General features: G+C 29.6%; 1 protein-coding gene across 4 annotated transcripts in view; it reads right to left on the reverse strand.

The window, feature by feature from the left end:
* Positions 1 to 13228, reverse strand: part of LOC132745354 (homeobox protein six1-like) — a 50961-nt gene that overhangs the window by 19415 nt on the left and 18318 nt on the right. Inside the window, exon 1 of one of the 4 annotated variants that reach the window (XM_060734258.1) lies at positions 7304 to 7337. The exons of 2 other annotated variants lie outside the window; for them this stretch is intronic. In XM_060734258.1, the coding sequence (XP_060590241.1) occupies positions 7304 to 7322 (19 nt within the window). In that variant the 5' untranslated portion in view covers positions 7323 to 7337. Of the gene's footprint in view, positions 1 to 2111; positions 2251 to 7303; positions 7338 to 13228 lie in introns of those variants that run through there. One more of the 4 variants, XM_060734259.1, reaches the window with a different exon arrangement.

Raw genomic sequence — 13228 nt, forward strand, 5'->3', positions numbered from 1 at the left:
TGTGGTAAATACGCAAACGTCAAAATCATCCACCCAAATGCTTCTTTCAATAAGTATTATTAAATATGAGCAGATTGTTCAAAATTACCAACCCTGGGCTTATCAGGCGTTCATCATACAGGTCTGTCTATCACTTGGAGGTTGGCGGCAACGTTCACGAATCAGAAACCATCACACGGAGGCAGAACCCTCTAAAAATTTTAACATCTTTTTCATCAACGTTTTATATGAAGATACTTTAACTTGCTGTCAATTTTATCGCTATGTACCCGACCATGCAAAATGTCTTTTTAATTTTTTATTCGTAAAACTTCGCTGTAGGTCTGAGTATGATTTATATGATAGGTAAGAGATCACTGGCGGAATATTGTATAGTTAATAAGCATCTCTGTGGTAAAGATTTAGATTTTGATTAAGCTACTAATTAACTACAAACACTTTATACTTCGTAAAACAGTCATATCCTTGCACATGTAAGGTTGTAAACTAGAAACGGTTGTTTTATTGTAGAAATGTCTCTCAAGTGTTTGTACGTTATGCACCCAAACATCTGAGATATGGTGTTTACAACCGTTCCCTCGTATCTCTTTATTGTAACAGTGCATTTACTGCGAATTCTGTTACAAAATATAAGCGTTCCAGTAATATCTAAGGCAAAATATAGAGACACATGTATCTAAGTTCGACAACTATTGAGTAGCTAACGTGTATGGAAATCGTTAGTCTCATTGCAGTAGTCTCCCTTGATTTTCTATATATCGCTATTGATATTAGGCGTGCATGTTCATGGAGCTAACAAAAATGTTCTATGACCATCGCCGAAATAAACCCTTATCGTGCTGCGATGCAACAAACTCAGGAGACAATTTATAGTTGTCGAGAAAAGAATGACCGCTAAATGAGAAATAATAAACATGTCGTGATTTTGGCGGGTAAGAAACGTTCGCACTAAATCTTAACGTCAATTTGCTAGCGTTATAACCTTATGGAGAAAATCGCATTGTGGGATCTGAAATTGATGTAGAAAATCCCTAAATATGTCACATGTAGTTCAAAAATAAGAAGAAAAAAAAGAAAGAAAGAAATATTCGCATTCGCAAACCGCCCGACGACCATTAAATAAATTTAGCCACGGACAATAACATTTTCGTTAGATTTTTTAATTTTTTTCTACTTGTCTTCAAATTAAAATCACGTGTAATAAAATCTCAGATGAACTTATACATTTGTAAATGCTTTAAAGACATTAAAGTTTTAAATATAAAAAATAACAATATATATTGTTTAAAACGAATTAGAATAAGCAGAAATAAGTAGTGCATTATTATTATTATTTTTATTATTATTATTATTATTATTATTATTATTATTATTATTATTATTATTATTATTATTATTATTATGTCACAGGAATCACAAACAACAACAACAACATTGAGTGAAACTTAAAATGGTATTGACGTATTTTCAACTTTCGTGTGTTGTAAAATTGTAAATAAATGTTTACACGTCACTAATATATTAAATTGATGCAAGAGAAACATAATTTCAATGCCTAAATGTTTAAATCCAATAGATCCGTTCTGTTCTGTTCAATTACAATCTGAAATAATATACGGCTAAATATATTTTATTTATTTATTCGTTTATTTATTCATTCATTCATTCATTCATTCATTCATTCATTCATTCATTCATTCATTCATTCATTCATTCATTCATTCATTTATTTATTTATTTATTTATTTATTTATTTATTTATTTATTTATTTATTTATTTATTTATTTATTTATTTATTTATTTATTTATTTATTTATTTATTCGATTCGTATATTTTATTCATTTATTTATTATTCATTTAGCTATTTTTAACTTATTCAACTCTCAAATTCTTTTTGCAAAACAAAGCAATACGTACAAAACATAATTCATTGATTTTATATTTTTATGCGGCTTAGTCGCGTTATAATTATGCGTTTTAACTCTTTATAACCAAATTACAATTTTTGATTTTGAAAAAAGAAGGAGAAGAAAAACTAATAAAAATAAAAATAATAATAATAATAATAATAATAATAATAATAATAATAATAATAGAAATTTTACTTACTCATCTATGCTGGATGAATGAATTAAAATATTTGTTTATCCAATTATTTATCCTTTTATCCGCATATACAGATTCAGTGAATTAAGGATTGATCCTTCTTTTACACTTCGAAAGCTTTTATCTGATAAGCCCCATGCACAAGTACTGCACCCTACTGGCCCTAGCCTGCAGTAAGTATTCCTGCGAGAAATCGGCACGGACAAGTAGTCCGTAAGACTAGAGATATTGTGGTTTACGGTTAAGTACTTTTTTCATTTAAAGTAATTTTTTAAAAAAGAAATGACTATCGCTTAAAGTAAGGTAATACGATCCCTATTTCTCCGGTATTAAGCTATGGGGAACTGTTTACAGTAAATTTAGTTTTATATAGTTAAACACCTTATTTGGTCTAATTTTAATTTTGTTTGAAGAAATACATCGAAAAGTGGTTATTACAGAAAACTGATCCCTACCTCAGGAATATTTTGGACAAAGGCATATAAAAAGTTCAGTTTTTGTTCAAAAAGATCAAATGAATAGGACCGACGGGTGAACAAACAGGGTTGATTAATTGGTCTTGGGTGACACTTGGTTAACATTTGATGAGTGCCGAAGATCAAATAAGGTCACGGCGTTGTAACAGATACCTCGGATAAATACGTTAACCATTAGTTATCAAATTTATCAAAGGCATTCTGATAAATCAAATATCTTTCGATGAAAAAAAATTAAACAGGTAATGCTATGTTAGGCAGCAAAAGATTCGCCGTAACTTTCTTGTGATTAACATTTCCATATCATATAAGTTACATATTAGAAAAAAACTACATGCCACAAACCCTACTAAAAGTTGGTTTGATTTTGAAATTAAACCCGCTACATAGCATTTCCTATAATTTTTGTATTTACCCCGCCTGATTTAGATGTGTAAGTTTATATTACATTTATCAGTTTATCTACATTTGAGCTGTTATAAAATGATATTTGATATTGTTTAAATATCTAAAGAATTCACCGCATATATCAACTCACATTTAGTAACATTTTCTTGGGAATAGATCGCTTTCATATTACATATATACGTACATATGCCGTATAGTATTGAACTTATCGTTATGTTATTTGTAAATATGTACATGGCTGCCTTTTTCAACGTAACTCATATTGTCTGGGTTTGTTAATATTGCAGCTTATTATCAATCATTTTATATGAAATAATTCATTAGATGATTTATCATGAAATTATTTCACTGACATTTTAATAACTTTGTGTAAAGAAGATCATATATATACAGCAGCGAGTTTTATGAATTAGCTTTAAAGCTGCCCACCTCTAAATGAGCCAAAAAGTTTCAAGAAGATAAAACTTGAGAAAAATGTACTAAGACTGTAAAGGAAAGAAAAAAAGATTCAAGATTTAATTAATGACTGACATGGCATGAATGATTAATGACAACTTTCGTTCTTTAATTTTCATCATATTTCAAGCGCGTGACTAACGTAGTAAGGACTATTTTTACATTACAAAAAAGAGGTAATTTCCGTGAATTGTAAGAACCATTTGCAACGTGTAAATTACCTGTTTTTGTTCACTTCACAATATTTATCTTCTAAAATTTCCCGTTCACATTTTTTTGATGAAAGTAAGCATGAATCTGGAGTTATTCTTCTTTAAAGGCGTATACTAGAGTTATTTATAGACATAAAGCGATATAACAATACCGGTCAGAACATATCTGGTACAGACATTACATCAAGTTGTAAAACTATAGTAAGGATTTCATTTCAAGAATAGAATTGCGATCTGGAGTAGTAAGAATGTTATTCAAGAATCAATCGTGTAAAACAATACTCAATATCGCATTACAAACTTGAATTAATTCCTGTTTTAAAGTAGATCACTGCGACCTAATGGATGAGAAAACACATTTTATTGTTAATGTTGGAACTTTCGAACATAAACCTGGCATTTCCCACTTCTCTCTGAAAAAGCAACGCTAAAATTGTCACTTGAAATATTTGAGCTCTTTTTCATTCCAAAAGGAAACCTTTTCGATGGCTTGTGGTCTTGAATTTTAAGAAGATGTTGCCACGAGGCTGCAGTTTCATTTTCTGGTCATCTCTTACTGATCAGTAGAGTTCAAAGTTTTTGTATTACAGGCATTTGTTAGAAACATTAATAGTGATTTCTTTGGTTTTGTGCCATTCTTTTAAATGGACATTTTGCTGTATTGAAAATATCTTATTTCAGAAGTGAATGAAATGTTAAATTTTTATAACAATAAATGATTTCCATATCAGATGTTGGGGACAGCATCTGTACCATGTCGACGGTAATGTTAATATTTTAATTTAAAAAATGTCAGATTATATATTAGTTAGCGACTGATATATCCGTGTGTGGTCTGTGTATTATGATTGTATTGATTTATTCATACAATTATCTTAAATTTGTAACATATGTTGCTGCATATATTCAAGACGATCGGTTAAAAGCAACACTTTAACACAGACGACATAGGGGTTGAAATATCGCTTAACAAATTCACTCAGACACATTGATATATTTTTTCAGTTTACTGGAAATATTATGAATCATTTTTCGCTGACAAAAATATAATGAAACTATCCATAGAGTATCAAAATTCGGATTCATTTCCTTATATTCAGACAAGAACGATAAATCAAAGCATAATTACATTTAATCGATGTTCGTCAGACGCTTAATATTTGCAATCAGACTCAGAGACAAGCTTTGCATCTCAGTGTGACCAAGACGCTATATTTTTCCAAAATCAGTCTTCTTATCACTCGGAAGAAAATTGAGATTCAGAGAAAGCAATTATGTACATTGCAGATTTTTGCAATATTATCGTATCCGTGGTCAGGAAAAGATATATTGATGGCGGAATGCTGGGTGACCCCAATATTTCTGCTATTCATCTCTGCAAAAATGCCAGCCGATCGTATTAAGATCACGTAAAATGGGGTCTTATTAAGATTTCTATCTCTAGTGTAATAAATATCATATGAGAAAGAAATAGTAATCAAATATGACGGATAAAGGAAGAGCCCCTAGAAAATTCCAAACAGTGGAAATTCATCATGTAATGCCGGCGAGTTTCTGACAAATGTTCACCATTGCTATAGAGGGGCATAGATCATGGTTGTACGAACGAGTCGGAGATGATAATTATCACAAGTGTATCGAATAATTTCTTCTCATATTCTGACTGCGAACAAATCATTCATCCTCGGCTAGTGCTTCCGTTACAAGATGAAAATGAAAACCATCATTTTATGATCACCATTGAAGACGAATCTGCCTCATAACGTAAAAGTTAAAGCAAGAAGTTTCTACAAACCAAACAACACAATTTTGTTATCATCATAATTCTTATGATTGAAAGGAGGAATAAACAAGACAATAAAGTGTTGCTTTTTGTTGATTTACTAAACTGCCATTTGTGATTTACAGCTGAGATATACCAATAATTCACTGAAGAAGGAATTTCAAATAAAGAAATATACAAGAAAAAAAAATCTAATATCGATTTTTAACCATCGAAATTTCTTTACAAAAATTAAAGAAGAAAAAGAGAAAAATACAGACATGCACAAATTTAAAACATAATTGTTGATTACTAAACCCTGTTAATATCATTATAGAAATAAAGGATACAATTTTAATATTTTAATCCTTTTCATTATACAATTTCCAGCCTCTTACAATTTTAATCAAATTAATGAATCAAATACCAGTTAGTTCAGTTTTGTAATTCTATAAAGACATAGTTTTTATTGACAAGACAGCATGGAATTTACATGATGTAGTGTATTAATAAATACAAATGTATATATTTTTCATTTCAGCAAAAGTTTTTATACAAGATAAATATATCTTTACAATAAAACTAATTCAAATAAATATATTTGACAAACATGCTGTTGTTTGGCGCCATTTTTATTTTGTCATGTATATTGATATAAAAATTAAGAATAATTGAGATATATTAGATTTTCTAATGATTCTAATTGAAAATGCATTAATCTATAAATCTCTGTTTTCATTTTAAAAAAAACAGTGTATATCTTACTGAAAAGAAATTAGATCCGCAATAAATGTGTCAGACATTCATCAGAAATAGAATTTAAAGTTTTATTTATTCAATTGTTCAGACACAAGAAATTAACTGAATATAATCAAGAAAATTAAAAATACTGGATCTCCCTTAATCTATAAAAAGATGACTTCAATGAAAATTTGCTTTCCAAAGGATAACAACGGCAAAATGTCTATAACATTTAAAACGACATCCGGTCACGTGATTTGAGCATCTCGCGACATTTCAGTTCCACAGCAAAAGGCCTATAAAATTCCACAGAGTGAAGTAATGATTCTCTGAAACGCATTGAAAAATTGGATTATCGGAAACTTAATTGCATGTACAACGGGGCTTAACAAGACATTTTAAGACTGATTTTTTTTCAGGGAGAACTAAATGATGGAGAATTGCATTTAGTATAATTGGAACAACGCTACATGAGGCAATTTGTCAGTATTAAATTTCAGCAGCGTTTATAATAGTGATCCTTGGCGACCCTAAATTTATGGATTCTGTTCACTAATATTATGTTGTAATAGTAAATTTAGCGTGTAATGTCGATATGAAAACAACGTCTGCAGACGTTCCACTAAATCTCGTACAAGGAGCGTATGGTCGGATTTGGTGTAAACTAATGAAGTCCGGAAGTTAGTGATTTACTGCCCCCTTGCGGGACAATTTATCCAGCGTCTTGTTAACAAGATCTCGTCTGATATTCTTTCTTTAAGAAATGAAAATAAAATTTAATGTGATAAAAATGTCGCTTAACATTGTACTAAATCATTTTGAGAAAAAAAGTATAACATAGCTGAAAAAATAATTATTTCTTTTAAACAATAATATCAGTTTTAAATATTTTCAATTTAATTTCCTTCTTTGCTTTGTATTGCTATACTTTACTTGATATTTGAATAAACCAATTAACTTTAGCCAATTTCATCCATATTTTTTATATTTTTATTCTGATCAATCAAATATCCGCTAGTCACATAATTGTGCATGAATATAGATTTAAAAAAATATGCTGTTTGATAATTTATAGTATAAGCGCAAAAAGGTTATATTGTATTTTAAATGAATAAAAGAATAAAAATGTTTATTACGTACCAAATGTTTCAAAATCCATTTTATACACCTTTTGCCAGATATTAACAATTCATTTTCAGATACACACATATATATTTAATCAAACTATTTATTCAAATTTATATTTCTAACAACTGAAAATAATTTCCGTCTACGAACGTTAGTGCAGCAAGACTGTAGGTCACTCTAGTTCCAACTTGAAAGCATTTTAGTACATCAAACAAGTCTTAATGTAAATGGTTACATAGAAGTATCAAATGATCCGTAGAGTAAACGTATTAATTAGAGGTCTAGCGTCTGGTGTCCGAACACCGGCTACTGTCCGGAATTATTTACACTTGTTGTAAGGAATATACGTTTGGTGTAAATTATCTGTTTATCTATAGATTACGGAGCAGATTAAATCATTAGGTCAATATCAGTCAAGTCCAAGATCAGTGTAATTAGTAACTTAAGCTAAACATCGTTTATACTGAACCTAGAGAAAACTATAAACTGTTACAAGACTTGAGAAATGAGTCAGCGAATGTAAATTTTAATGCAGTTTGCATTACTTAGCCATGAACTGTCTGTAAATCGTGTTTTGTTTGGAATTTTGATATAGTTACAATGGGTTATACGAGAACATAATAATTGTATTGTTTTACTATATATATTTAGGGAACTTGTTCTTTCCTGTATATCAGACACATGGTTAATGTCAAGATGTAACAGTGGTATATTGTACCCTAACTCGTCTTCTAGACTAAACCTCCAGTGTCAGAGTAAATAAACACGTCTTTTATCTCTATAGTTAATGCATTAAAGAGATATCTGATATAAAACAAATATAAAAAACACGTCTTGAACTGATCGCTTATATATTCAAACTGTATGCAGAAATGATTAAACTCTTTTTCCTCTTTTCTATTCTAACCCACTGCTCGTTTTTACCCTTCATTCATTGTATGTTCATCAAAATTTAGTTAATATACTTTCAATACAATTTCCTCTACCACGAACTAAATAATAATGTCGTATTTTTTCTGCTCAGACGAATATATATGAGAGGCATAGGCTTTTTGTTTAATTATAGCTATAAATGAATGTACATTATGGGGTTCTTTTTTCAAAACATTGAAATTGTATACGTCCAGATGTTGAGAAAATGTTTTAGTTTAGAATACCTCTACATCAAAAACCAATCAAGCTTACCTAGAAGATGAAAACAAACAAAAGAGAATTAAGTTCATGTTACAGAATCTACCAACATTTAATTCAACTACACACTGTCACGTTAGATAATCAGTTTATATGGCGACTTTAATGAGGAGATTTTGATGATCCTTAATATTTGAATGGAGTTACGGGCTCTGACATTAATTTTATAAAGAAGGCTTTAATTCGGAAAATAGCGTATTAATGACAAACCATTTGCTGGATGGATGGATTTTGTATCGGTTACAAGATCATGACGTTTTCGGGCTAGGTCTAAATGATTTACCCAAGCCGCTGACACAGGTGTCCGTTGGTAGGGAACACATGTGTAACGTTTACGTCGGTATTAATCCATCATGCGGCACACAGTTTCTTTTTCGCAAAAAAATGTAAATCTGAGATATCCATGAGAAAGGGTAAACATCTGTTTAGATATATAAGTACCACAAAATTGTAAGATATATTACAGATAAGCCATTTGATGATAAGACTATTTTGATAGGTGGGTGTAATATTTCGTGTGAGCGCGCGAACCATTTATTAACTTCTATAATACACCCGACGCTCAGCCAATTAAAATTCAAATTTGAATATAAATATACAATGTTCACGTGTTAGAATATAGAATAACTATGACAGTGTTAGAGATAATTAATTGACAGCAAATTTCTGTCCTAGTTAGTTACTTCCTTTAAATGACCAATCTGCCGTTTAAAAAATCAAAGTAGATCAGTGATTTATGAGCCTGTAAAACTTAAGATATTTTATAAAATACATATGTACATACGCCACCTGTTCACCAAATTTCACACACACATACACACAACCATATTTTTTGCAGGATTCCTCTGTTTTCAATTGAAAGGGAATGGAAAAACGTGCCACACAAAGAGTAGATAGAGCAAAAAGCTCGAGAAAACGTTCATTATGCACGGTTTATATTGTGGCTAGTAAGTGATTCAAGATATACAAAAAGTAAAGATTTGTACATGTGAACAAAATACATATGGTCCATGTATAACACGTGACGTTATGTTATACCCTCAGATTATAACTATACCATGGAATCAATCACAATATATTGTATATTATATGCTTAATTTAATCTGCAAAACATATATGATATGATATATTTATATATGTACCAATGCATATATAAAATGCAAATGAAAAAGATGAAGATTATTCACTGGAAACATATAAAAAATCACAATATCCTTACAATACATTATGATTTGAGATAAAGTATAGGATCATATATTTGAGACTGGAGATTAAATGATTGTATGAAATATATTATATATTACATATAAAGTATGTGTATGAATACAATATATAAAGAAAACATCTGATAGGACACAATCGTACACATATTATAAATTAACTAACAAAAAACTCTATAAGCAATATGCGATATGCAATGCAGCAAGTGATAAGGTCCGTTGTTACTCCAATCTTGCATTTCTGAAATTGTTGACATGTTATCATATTTTGAGCCTACCTAATTTAGTATTTTTTTATATTTATTATAAAAATAAAGGATGATATTTTCCCCAGTTGTCAGACTGGCAGTTACTCATTGACAGACTGGTACCAACTACTCTAAACTGATTTAAATCCACTGTGAGCTCATGGAGGACTAGAAATCTCAATGGTGAACTGGTAACAAAGTCTGACAATAAATCCAGGAATACCAAGTTCAAGCCCCTATACCACTTTCAAAATAACTAACAAGCTTTTCGGTCCCGTGTAAATGTGTTTCTCTAGGAGTGGAGTTCTTTCCGTATATGTTAAAATATCCTAATGTAAATCTGAATGATAGAAGTCAACATAAGTATTAAATTAAAAATGTATTGTTTCGTTAAAAACAGAATGTTTTGACACAGAGGTCTTCATTAGGTACATGTATAATTGTTTACATTAACCACTCCCTGGCATTATTACCGATGTATCTGAGCATATCAATTCTAAAGGGCATTCTATTAAATATTTTCTTTCATGCCAATTGAAAAGTAAATAACAACTGGAAAAGATTATTAAAGAAACTTCAAGGATGTATACACTTGGTACAATTATTCCTGATAGTATGAATTCTAAAATATTTTATTCATCATGTAGAATTCACAATTTTTTATTCTTATTTTCATCTTTATTTGTAACATGTAATACTAATTTCATGTCAATATGTAATTTATCCTTCTTACATTGATTTTCTAAAATATCATAAAAATACTAGCTTTTTTGTGGAGTGAGTTTCGATTACGGACAATGCCGAAGATTACCGAGTTTATACGAACTATTGATGGATGAGTATGCATTAACAACAGCTGTATTATCTGCGTATTTAACTTATCGATTTCAAAATAACACATTTAACTGTACAACATGTTGTTGAAAAAAATCCGCATGCAAAAAATATGTATAAAATAGTCCGATTCATGTTTTAAACAACATCAATGTTTTTATTTGTTTAATATGACAATTTTTTGAAAATAATGGACCAGCTACATTACGTAATACATTTGTAATTTTTTTGTCATCTGTCCGTCTGATCATGGTCTGCACTGTTCGCCATTTAGTTAGTACATTTCTATTTATTTCTTTTTTTAACATAAAACGTCTTGACCATATTGACAGATGAAAACTTTAGTGCGGTATCAATACTAAATGTAATGTTATATTATCATATTAAATATATTCAAATTTTAAAATAAAATCTTTCTTAAAATAGAATAAAGACTTAGGAGAGTATACGTATTATTTTTATAATTTTATAATATCTCATTTATTTTTTTAATCAAGGGTAGACATAGTTTTATAAAAAAACGACTTTTGGAGAGAAAAGAAATTGAAACAGTATATGAAAGGAATGATAGATGCCAGTTCGATTAACGCTGAATTTATCGTAGTTTCAATGAACCGAAATCAATTTGGCGGCTAATTTTTCAAATTCTTGTTAAGATTTTAGATATCAGTTTCAAGCATTTGTCGCGGTCTATTGTGAGATGACAATACTATAATTCAACAAAAATACACAGTGGTCAGTAAAATGCTTTCAATTATGTTTAAAAAATGAAAGAAAGATGAAGTGAGTGGATGATACGAGATACCCAATTGGTCCTTAATAATGACATGTATGGATGGGTGACCCTTTATTACCCGGCTGTAATGAACGATTAGATAGAAGAATGGGTGGTCGTCCTATCTCATAATGATTGTTAAATAATCACCCCTCAAACAGATACTGGTCATCTGATACTGCCATTTCTTAGGATTTAAATAAAGAATATAAAGATTATAAGAGAATTCTACCCCATAATTGTGAGCTCGAATATTTTGTTTGATGAATTTTTGAAAATACAAGACCATGTGATTTCGCAAATGGATACTGTTTTGCATTATTTTATCCTATAAAATAAAGATATACATTTGTATTATATAAAACAGTTTCATGTTTTAATGCAATGAAATTTCAAATTGGTCCAGAAATAAACAATGTGTCACGTGATAATCAGCGGGAAGTGAAGTTTAACTGTTGTAAGTCTATTTTAACGCCTTTGTTCATCCTATATTTATTGGGAGAAAAATGATATAATTTTAAATTCAAGTGTAAGATGAACTGAGTGATCACAATTATTATTATCATCAGCTTTTATTTCCTCCAACAATGAAGAGTTAACATTTACAGTGTAATATAAACACGAGAAGATATAGTGCATGCATGTTAAAGTTTTCGTCACAGGTAAGAACATGGACAAATCTAAACATTTCACCCACACATACTGTAATTTACTAGCAAATATATCATCACCCGGACTTAACATACATTATATCATCATATTTTCTAGGGGTGCTAATGAAATAGAATATTACCCAATGAAAAAGAAATGTATAAACATCTTTCTATGTGTATATTAAGCATTATTATTTATTTTTAATGATGGGATGGAATACATAAATATGAGTTGACCTTCCATACAGTTACAACATTTTCACAAAATTTTTCAGTAAATAAGATCCAAAAGCAATTGAAAGATGAAGTCAAATAATCCTTTATCTTTATGACGTTTATATAACGAATTTTAATACAGCAGAATTATTAGAAAAAAGAAGAATTACTTTATAATTTTACAGAAGTCCTGTGTATAGGTTGTACAACGTCAAGATTATCCAATGAAAAGCGACGTTACAAACGTTCAGTATTACAAGAACTAAATAGAATGGCGCATGTCTGTGTGTACAGTTTGTGTCATGTAATACCCTGATAAATAGTCATGTGATGAAATGGATGGTATTCGAAATGTACCTTAAATGTACGGCACACACGTGCAACATAATTATTACTTTCTATATTGCTTTTACAACAAATTGCTAAACTTTAAAAAAAATCAATTTGATAGTTAATGTAAAAATTAATGTTTAGTCTTACCATGGACATATATATCAAGTTAGAAATTTGTGAGTGATGTCACACAAATATAAACCACTTAATTATTTACATTGTTATTTAAATTTGACAGAAACAAATACAAATGTACATCAACTGTTTAAGATCGGTGTTTAATTTCTATGTGTTGGTTTAATATAGTATTTAAGATGTATTTAATAGATAATAGGGACTATACATGCATATTCTGTTAAAACTTAGGAAATTACTATAAATGAGACGTCTCTAAAGTATGCTATTATTTCAAATAATATTATATTGATAAATGATGATAATATCTAACATGATATTTTATGCATCAT

This window comes from Ruditapes philippinarum, unplaced genomic scaffold, assembly GCF_026571515.1.
Source record: "Ruditapes philippinarum isolate M1 unplaced genomic scaffold, ASM2657151v2 ctg996_1_1_1_1, whole genome shotgun sequence".
In the NCBI taxonomy this organism is placed as follows: Eukaryota; Metazoa; Mollusca; class Bivalvia; order Venerida; family Veneridae; genus Ruditapes; species Ruditapes philippinarum.